The 9,874-nt window shown below is 46.6% G+C and overlaps 1 protein-coding gene across 2 annotated transcripts; it reads left to right on the top strand.

Annotated features, from left to right (window-relative positions):
- The first annotated feature begins 971 nt into the window (after positions 1-971).
- Positions 972-9,116, top strand: scdb (stearoyl-CoA desaturase b). Of its 2 annotated transcripts, none has more exons than XM_061228382.1 (6): positions 972-1,140; positions 1,505-1,753; positions 5,082-5,212; positions 5,865-6,070; positions 6,707-6,939; positions 7,218-9,116. In XM_061228382.1, the coding sequence occupies exons 2-6, from the start codon at positions 1,519-1,521 to the stop codon at positions 7,415-7,417; spliced, it is 1,005 nt and encodes a 334-aa protein (XP_061084366.1). In that variant the 5' UTR covers positions 972-1,140; positions 1,505-1,518; the 3' UTR covers positions 7,418-9,116. The 2 variants fall into 2 exon arrangements, with proteins under 2 accessions (XP_061084366.1, XP_061084367.1); XM_061228383.1 differs by having other exon boundaries at positions 1,124-1,264.
- Positions 9,117-9,874: the final 758 nt, after the last annotated feature.

The raw sequence follows: 9,874 nt of genomic DNA, 5'->3' as shown, positions 1-9,874 counted from the left end.
TTGAAAACAATGAATCCCAGCACAGGTCCAATTCCCAGACAGGGGTGTCGTAGCTGGGGTCCCCTGTCCACGGGTTCAGTTATTACAATGAATTTGCAGCCAATATGTACACTCGCCGAGCACTTTATTAGGTATTTATTGCACTTATTTTTTAGACTTCTACTGCTGTAGCATATCCACTTAGAGTTATGATGCGTTGTGTGTTCAGAGATGCTCTGCTGCATACCACTGTTGTAATGGTGTTACTGTCATCTTCCTTTCAGCGCGGCCCTTCTCCTCTGACGTCTCTCATTAACAAGGCGTTTCTGTCTGCAGAACGGCTGCTCACTGGATTTTTTGTTTTTTTGCACCATTCTTTGCAAACTCGAGAGACTAGTATGTGTGAAAATCCCAGGAGATCAGCAGTTTCTGAGGTTCTCAAACCACCCTTTCTTCCACCAACAATCATTCCACGGTCAAAGTCGCTGATGGTTGATGTGAACATTAACTGAAGCTCCTGACCCATATCTACATGATTGTATGCACTGCACTGCACTGCTGCCACACAATTGGCCGATTAGATAATCGCATGGATAAGTAGGTGTAAAAGTAAAAGATGTTCCTAATAAAGTGCTCGCTGAGTGTATATTAGCGTCATTAGATTTATTTAGCGTACGTACGTACGCAGAAATTGCCAGTGTCGGGCCAACAAACTGTATAGCTAATAGCAAAGAAAGGGACTGTTGCATGTGTTGCCACAACAATTCAGAATCTCACAGTCTACTGTTTTCTCTGACGTTAAAGGCTACTGAAGGGTACACAAACATACTGGTCTGTCTCTGTTTGGGTTACTTTTGAACAAGGACTCCGAGTGACCTGCAAAATTGTGGAAAAAAAAAGAAAGAAAGAAAGAAAGAAAATTAGTCATGTAACCTCCATCCTCTACAAACATGCGCGTTACGTAATTCCTCAGTGATCGCGGTGACTGTGACTTCACTGTGCGTTCGCCTGTGAATTCGTGCAGCTGGCTGCATGGACATGGCTGTAAAACGTGAACAGCAGATAGCAAGCGACCAATGAGGCTTTCAGAGTGAGGTGGTAGCCAGCTCTGTTCGACCAATTGCAGTCTTTATAACGTCCTCACCCAAACGGAATCAGGAGGTAGGCTATCATCAGGACTAACACAGCTTTCATTGTGAAGACGCGTGTTGTTTTGCTATATCCACTTTTAGTTTATTATTTTTTTTCTCCATTATAAGAGCACAGGACTGTTGCATCTCGTTTGGTAAGTGGGGTGGGAAATTTGCACCGCAGATAATCAAATTGCAAACAAACTGCATGCGTGTTACTCGCCGCTTTTCTGTTCTATGCCGAATAAAGGAAATGGGGACACACCCCTTTTGAGAGCTGCAGAAACCGCACACGAAAGCACGAAGCAGATTTCCTGGTAGTGCAGAGCTGGACGCTATTTAATTGAAGGTGGCTAACAAACTGTCTGATATTTTCTTGGGTGTGCTTATCTAAGAAATCGGCGAGACCATGGTGACAGCGACGGCGACAGCGTGCCCGAATCCTGCCGAGCAACGTAACGGGGAGGCGACGGGAGTATCGTCGGTGGAAGACGTTTTTGATGATACTTATAAAGAACGAGAAGGCCCCAAACCGCCAAGGCAAATCGTATGGAGAAACGTTATATTAATGACTTTCCTGCATACAGGGGCTCTGTACGGATTCACACTTCTCCCCTCCACTTCAGCCATGACCTTGGTGTGGTGTGAGTATACCCTGTTAATTTTTTTTTTTTTTTTTTTTTTGGTTTTTTGTTGGTTTATTAAATCACTTGAACAGAATGGGTATGACAGCCGCCCCCGTTTAATTAAGCACCCAGTGCTGGGAATCAGGCGACGTTTCGCTCGCCGCATTTTACGCCTGATGGTGAATTTGGTTCCCGCCCACGTCTGTATAAATGGAGGCCGTGCCGGTGACAATTCTTATCCTTATTTCGGTACGATTAACAGGTTTTAAGAACTCATTCGTTATTTGTACGCAGGGAAATTTGAAGTGCGTAGTTTGATCATGCAATTTGGCCAGTTGTCAAAGAAACTTAAGTTTGAATCCAATGCCAAAGCCGCATACCAGTTAGCCCACTGAATGCTTCTCACAGGAGCGAGAGAGCGAGCAAAACAGTCTGCATTGCAATACGATGCACTCTGCGTTGCATAACGTTAGATAACTGAAAATCTGAATGAGCGGGCACTGACCGATCAAGGGCTGGCAGTCTAGTTGTTGGCTAAAATGCTACCCAGGGATAAAATCCAATCCAATGCCAGCTCGCATGATTTATTTTCACTCCAAATTAATAATTACTTTGTTATGCTGCAACGTTAGCTGAAAAGTCTTACAGCTTGACACGTTGGACTGTTAACTAACTCGTTTTTTAGTGTCCTGTCTGTCAGGAATTCCAGTTGTGTTTTTCACGAATGACCATAGATTATGAGCCTGTTTCATAACTTTACAAAGCCAATGACAGACGATGTGAGGTGCTATAGACAGCAGCCGGTTGAACATGTTGGCTAGCGAAGCATGATTTTTATCTCCGCGGTTTTCAAATTCAGTCCTGCGGAACCACTGTGTACTGTATGCTCGTTTTTGTCACAGCTAACATCTCTGTCCATTAAAATGGTTGACATTGTTAAGATATTCTAGAATAATCTTGCGCATTCATTTGTTCCAGTTTGGCTCATCGCCATTTACTATGCCAGCGAACTATTCATTTTTCACAAAGTGTAGTTTCAGTAACCAGGTGATCACATTTCCAGCAATTAGGACCCCAGCGATTAGCCTATAATTGAATCAAATGAAGACAGGGCTCTGCGTTCACATGCTTGTTAGTTGAAAAATCTGGCAGCACGCTATCCCAATTGGTAGATACGCTCCCAAATTATTTTTCCAGTTTGCACACATGCTCCTAAAACGGGAGTAGCCTACTGTAGACCCCTGCCAGGATGCATTTTTCGCTAAAGTAGGAATTTGTCGTCCAGCATAAATCCTTAGTTGGTCTGACTGAAAATCCAAGGATGTGAGTATGGAACATTTATTGTTTATGGCATACATGGCTATGTCTGAAATGACCTTAAGTGGGGAAATCAGTTTTCGGTAGACATTGTCTAACAATTCCGAGCTCATTTCTGTTTAATTATGAGAGGAAGGATATTCAGCACATGCAGTCAGTCCCCTGGGATCGAGTTAAAAAAACTTATTAGGCTAGCGTATAGTCACTTCTATTCATGCTAGATCGTCAATTTAATAGTTGTTCAAAAATATGTCATAATATCACATATGCTTGCATCAGAAATTCTACTGATCAGACTTCCCATTAATTATAAGTATGTATACACACAGTCAAAATGAGAGTATTTGATGAATATAAGGGTAAAAGTGCAATCAGTCTTATGACTGGGTCATTTTAATTTTCAGTGCACTTTATGCAGCCTTTTTGTTGCACAGAGGCGTTACAAAAACGATAAAATTAAAGGATTCAGCTTGCGAAATAGTCAAAATTCTTCCAGGGATCCTTAAACACACAACCCCCACCCACTCCCCACCCCTCACAGAGTCATTTTGGTCTCCAGCCCCCTGTTTAGACAGTGTTGCGCAACAGTAACTGACATTACTTAACTCTATTCTCGGGTGCCAGGCTGGCACAGTATAAAGTCCATAACGGTCTAAGGTCAATTAACCTGCGTTTGAGGTTAATTTTTTAACGTATTTCCATCGTAAGATTGAACGTTTAAAGACGTGCTTGTGGGTCTGATGCTGGGCGGGGTCACGGGAGAGGCCATGATGGCCGAGGAGAATCACATCGCCAAATTTAAACGTAACGGCCTCGATTAAGACCCCGTCACAAGCCTCTACCCCCGAGGGACATGTCAGGTGTTGCCTCCTTTTAATGCTTTTTTTCTTCTTCTTTTTTTTCTTGATTTTTTTACTAGCCCCACCTATGCCATGTTCCAAACCACATCCTCAAACCCATGTGCTCCTTGAAGCCCTTAATTTAGGGTCCCTCTCTGACCCACTGGGTCAAAGAGGGAGCCTTTGAGTAGGCCTATGTTCTAAGTCTAAGTTGTGGGTTCTAAGTCCAAGTCTTTATGGTTACTATCGGAAATTACCCTAGCATCTGGGTACCTGGTCTTTCTTCCCTAAGCTGGATAAGTGCTGCATTATGGGCAAAGTTGAACGTGTTATCGCTGAAATTATATCGGGGAGATTTATAGGGGGGGGAGTTTGATGAAAGGCTCGACTAACATCTCTGAAACGGCGGAATATTCTGCTGGCAGAACAATGGACAATTGCGGCCCCCATAGCCGCTCCATTGTGAGCCGGCCGGGTTCCCAACAGTGCGTTCTCAGTCAACGTCCAGGCACAATCCCAGGCCTTCAGCCCGCACATTCCCTGGAGCCGTGTCTGACGGCACACAGAAAGGCATTCAGTGTGCTTTTATTTATTTATTTATTTATTTATTTACATTTCGGATCGACTCATGAAACCCGCTCCCACTGTCGATTCCAACGAATCACTTTGGGTTATCGGTGTGGAAGTGTGCAGTGACTGAACGCTTTCCCTCCTCGAACCCCAGCTGTGCTGCGCTTCCTCTTAAGTGCACTGAAGGCCCACTCGCATCATCGCCCTCCTCCTGGTTATAGTGCCTAAAACGCCCACAAAACGTTCGCAAATGAGCGGTGGCCTGGGTCCCTAACCCTGCCTCCAGAGCGCCCTGGAGCCCAGCGGTCAGCTCTCTGTGCTAACATTTCGCAACCTCGTCCGTGAATTATAAACAGACATGCGTCAGGTCATGTCAGGAGTCGGAAAAATAGTACTTTGACTCTTACAATATGCAATTTTTTTTTATTTTTTTACTGTAATCAGTATGGAACACAAATCAAAAGGTCCAAGATGATATGAAAAGCGAAATGACACAAGAACTGTGCGTGTGGGCCTGTGATCTCTCTGCCCGTCACGGAGGTGTGCAGTCTCTGAACGTCTCCCCTCCTCTCCTCCTCCCCTCCTCCCCTCCTCCTCCCCTCCTCCCCTCCTCCCCGCAGCGATGGTGTGCTTCTTCATCAGCGCGCTCGGCGTGACCGCCGGCGCCCATCGGCTGTGGAGCCACCGCTCCTACAAGGCCTCCGTGCCCCTGCGCATCTTCCTCGCTGTCGCCAACTCCATGGCCTTTCAGGTAAACACACCTCACACTCACACCTGGCTGTACTCACTCACACTCACATCCTGGCTGCATGCACTCTCACTCACACCTGACTACTCACTCACACTCACACCTGGCTGTACTCACTCACACTCACACCTGACTGCATGCACTCTCACTCACACCTGACTACTCACTCTCACTCACACCTGGCTGCATGCACTCACACCTGGCTGGATTCACTCACTCAAATCAATATCAACTATTTACTTTTTGGTAGTTGGCTTGCTCGTAATGAATGCATTAAGGCTATACAGATCGCTGCATATTTATTGGTAGAATATCAGATATCAGACTTAAAAGCCCCCGAAGGAGATGTCAAAATACAAGTTTTGAAAATCATGCCTAGAGGGAATGAGTATTCATCATTCACAAGCAGGTCAGTGTTGCCTAGTGTAATTTAATAAGGTGATTTCCTTTTAAACAATTTATAACATGGATTGAAATGAGGTTTTTGGGACTTGGTCTTCAACCAGTTGGTGACATTTCAAGTGTAGAAGTGCTCCAAAATGTAGCCGATCCTGCAGCCCTCCGTGACTGGAGACCGACGCCCTTGCGTTGGTGGACTCCGTTACGTTTGCGTTACGTTTGCATTACTGAACCGTAACCCGCTTTGCGTCTGCAGAACGATATCTACGAGTGGGCTCGCGACCACAGAGTCCATCACAAGTTCTCGGAGACGGACGCCGACCCCCACAATGCCGTGCGGGGGTTCTTCTTCGCTCACATCGGCTGGCTGCTGGTGCGGAAACATCCGGACGTCATCGAGAAGGGCAAGAAGCTGGAGCTGGCCGACCTGAAGGCCGATAAAGTCGTCATGTTCCAAAGGAAGTATGTGTGTTTTTTTTACTTTTATTTTACTACATTTTGCACTTTAGACCAGGGCTGCCCAACCCTGTTCCTGGAGATCTGCCATCCTGTAGGTTTTCACTTGTTAGGTTGTCTGTTTGGTAGTTTTTTTTTGCCAGTTCAAATTCTCTTGGGGGCTTGTTCCACCGAGTAGGATTACCAGGTTAGATAGATAACTGCATCACGTAAAACCCGGAACTCTCCCAAATGTGGAACCTGGTCTGAAGTAAAAAGCTGTTCCAGGTTTTACAGGTTTTCCCCTACCTTCGTGTCAAAGACGGGTGGAAATGAAACCTCAAAACCATTTAGTAAATGGTAAATGGTTGGCCTTTATCCAAAGCGCTGTACAATTGAAGCTTCTCATTCACCGATTCTCTCTCACACACACACACACACACACACACTCGCACACTAATGGTGATTGGCTGCCATGCAAGGCCCGACCAGCTTGTCAGGAGAATTTTAGGGGCTAGGTGTCTTGCTCAGGGACACTTCTACACACCCAGGGCTGGATCGAACCGACAACCCTCCGACTGACAGACGACTGCTCTTACCAATGCTCAGTTTTTCCCCCCTGGTTGTGATTGGTCAGGTGATGGGTGTGTGTTGTGTTGGCAGGTACTACAAGCCGTCGGTGCTTCTGCTGTGTTTCGGCGTCCCCATGCTGGTGCCCTGGTACCTGTGGGGGGAGTCTCTGTGGGTGGCCTACTTCGTCCCAGGCCTCCTGAGGTACACCGTCGTGCTCAACGCCACCTGGCTGGTGAACAGCGCCGCACACATATGGGGCAACCGGCCCTACGACCACACCATCAACCCCCGGGAGAACCGCTTCGTCGCCTTCAGCGCTATCGGTAAGACACTGAGCTGCTCTCTGCACACACGCACACGCACACGCACACGCACACACACACACACACACACACACTGAGCTGCTCTGCACACACACACACACACACACTGAGCCGCTCTGCACACACACACACACACACACACACACACACACACAGACACTCTTTTAATACTCTCTGTCCAGTTTTCGCTGACTGGCGTCTTTTGTATTGGAGGGGTAACTGGATGAGAATATTAGCCACCATTTTAGGTTACGACACCGTCTGCCATTTTGTTTCAGGGGAAGGGTTCCACAACTACCACCACACGTTCCCCTTCGACTACTCCACCAGCGAGTTCGGCTGCAAGGTGAACCTGACCACGTGTTTCATCAACACCATGTGCTTCCTGGGCCTGGCCTCCGACTGCAAGAAGGCGTCCCGCGAGGTCGTTGCTGCCCGCGTGCAGCGCACGGGCGACGGGAGCCACCACAGCGGCTAACCGGCGCCGCCCTGTCCCGTGCAAAACGACCACGTTACGGCTTCGACACCCGACCAGTCCTGCCATGTCCCCAGGTAGCTCAGATTAATATTGGCTTTAATGAACCTGGCCCTTCAAACAATGTTCTCACAATTAATTTCTGAATTGGTAGCAGTAGCACTTGCGTGTGTTTGATGGGGAAGGCGTCTTCGGCAGAGGTATTCGGATGGCTGGTCTTTGGACGGCCAGTGCAGGGATTCGGTCGAGGTAGACTGACTGGAGTTGATCACGTCTGGGCTTGACGCTGGCCAGAGACTGGCCCCAACTCCATGATGTTGCTTAAGGGGGTCGGGGAATGCATTTTTTTTCTATCTAAATCGTAATTGTTGATCTATACGCAAAGCTATATGACTAGGGAGTGATTCAAAGTTTTGCTGGATCCCAAGCTGCTTCATAACTTGGGTCTGTTATTCAAGTGTAATTTTTAACAAATGCAAAAACCACAGGTCAGGAGTTTCAGCGTTCCGGTCACACATTTCGGTTTAAAATGTGTTAAACCGTTCGTACACTAAGCTGTTGAATCCTTTTTGGGGGTTGATCTTCTCCGCCCCCTCCGTTAACGATGCGCGCATGCAGAGATAACTGGATAAACTGTCCAACTGCCAGTACTGGCCAAATGAAGTCATATTTATGGTAATTATGCTGCCCGCATAATTATTCCACAGTCTCATTTTTGGAGGTGCTCATTGCCTGTGCTGCACATGCAAGATTTATTTTTTGGTCTCATATTCCATGCAGTTTGGCTTCGCCTTTTTGTCCATTTGAGGCTTAGGTGCTCTCCACGGGGCCAGGATGGACGGTGAGAAGGTTAACCCGGCTCTCACTGGGGGGGCTGTGTCGTAAAGCGCGTCTCTCTGCGAAATGGCCAGAAGAAAGGAGTCCTTTCTCGTTTCTTCTGTTGTCAATTTTTGGAAGTTGGGAGAAAAGCCTTATTTTTATTTCAGTAATTGAAGCAGAACTGGGAGTCAGGAGACCCCCGTTCCCTGTGCCTTATGACCTCTGACCTGTCCTTCCCCCCACTGTTACCCCGGGAAACGGACGTCTGTTAACTGGAAGAAAATCCACGTTTATCAGGTTTATCGAGGGGAAACCAGCAGTTGTTTTTTTTTCTGACTGCTGTCTTCAGTGTTTTAATTTCAGATAACTGGCAAGTCGGGCGAGATGCTTAGGGTTGGGAGGGGAATGCGTGGCCATTTCTCTTAAACCTGATGGAAGTGTAGCTATCGCTGCAATTCTGAGCGAACTAAAGCACTTACTGAACTCCAAAAATGGCTTTGTGACAGACCTACTTCCCTCGCGGTAATCAATAATCCAAAAAGAACTGTTGCTAGCCTGTGTTCTTCAGGGACAAATGATTTGTATTTTGTAACACGTGTGTACTGTAGTTTCTAAGTAACATTTAAACAGTGTTTTGAACTAAACTGAACTAAAAAAATATATATAAAAACATCTTGCCCTTTTGTTTTGCAGTGCAATTGTTTTTCCTGTGTTAACCTTGAATTCTGAATGCCTTAAAAATAAAACACTTTGGCAAGGAATGTTATGACCCGTATGTACTGTACGTGTAAGCATATTTTCTACAAGATGGAAAGTATACTCTTCTGTTATACTGTGGTAATCAATTTCTTTTCATAATCAAATAAAAGAAATTATACCCTTATTTTGCATTTTCTCCTTTTGTGCAAGGGGGGGGGGGAGGGCACATGACCTCACACACACAGTCAGCGGTACATTTCCTTTATTTCTTTTAGATTTGCCGGGACTTGCGGCTGGTAAGCTCACGAGATGAGTGACTAGGTAATTTAAATAACGACTTCTTTCATTCCCAGAAGGCCAAGCGCCCTGGGAATGTCATCCACATCACCTGACTGATACTGGGGCGCTGCACTCCTGTCTGTCGCCCGGGGGCCGGGGCGTGGGCGGTGGCGGGACCGCAGTGAGAGCGGGAACAAGCCCTGGCCTCACGCCCTGCGGGGGGAACAAAACACGACGCGCCCTGTCCGTCTCCAAAAACGGCATGGCCTCGCAGCCGGCCTACTTGGTGCTTGTACGTTAGTTTTTTTTTTTGTAGCTGAAGCTTTTATGCAATGAGACTTACCGATGATTAGACTAAGCAGGGGCTAATCCCTCCTGGAGCAAGGTGGGGTTTAAGAGCCTTAGTCGAGGGCCCAACAGCTGCGTTGATCTTGTCGTAACACTTCGGCTTGAACCACTGATCTTCCAGGTCCCGGTCGAGCACCTTAGCAACTATAACCTATGATGGAAAGTTTCTTTTGTTTTTCTGAGTCATTCAAGGACATGGATTTTTTTAACTGTGCTCCAGAATTTAAGATAGATACTCCAGCTAGATCACACAGCAGGATTACGGAGTTAGCTGGATAACTGCACAGAGTAAAACCCACAAAGCAGGATTACTGA

Source organism: Conger conger, chromosome 18, assembly GCF_963514075.1.
Source record: "Conger conger chromosome 18, fConCon1.1, whole genome shotgun sequence".
In the NCBI taxonomy this organism is placed as follows: domain Eukaryota; kingdom Metazoa; phylum Chordata; class Actinopteri; order Anguilliformes; family Congridae; genus Conger; species Conger conger.
This window is presented reverse-complemented; position numbering and strand designations above follow the sequence as displayed.

Bases quoted from the DNA above. Each gene is read 5' to 3' on its own strand.
- scdb (XM_061228382.1), top strand. From the start codon at position 1,519: ATGGTGACAGCGACGGCGACAGCGTGCCCGAATCCTGCCGAGCAACGT. The intron at 1,754-5,081 runs GTGAGTATACCC...TCCTCCCCGCAG, and splicing joins AGCCATGACCTTGGTGTGGT to CGATGGTGTGCTTCTTCATC. The intron at 6,071-6,706 runs GTATGTGTGTTT...TTGTGTTGGCAG, and splicing joins GTCGTCATGTTCCAAAGGAA to GTACTACAAGCCGTCGGTGC.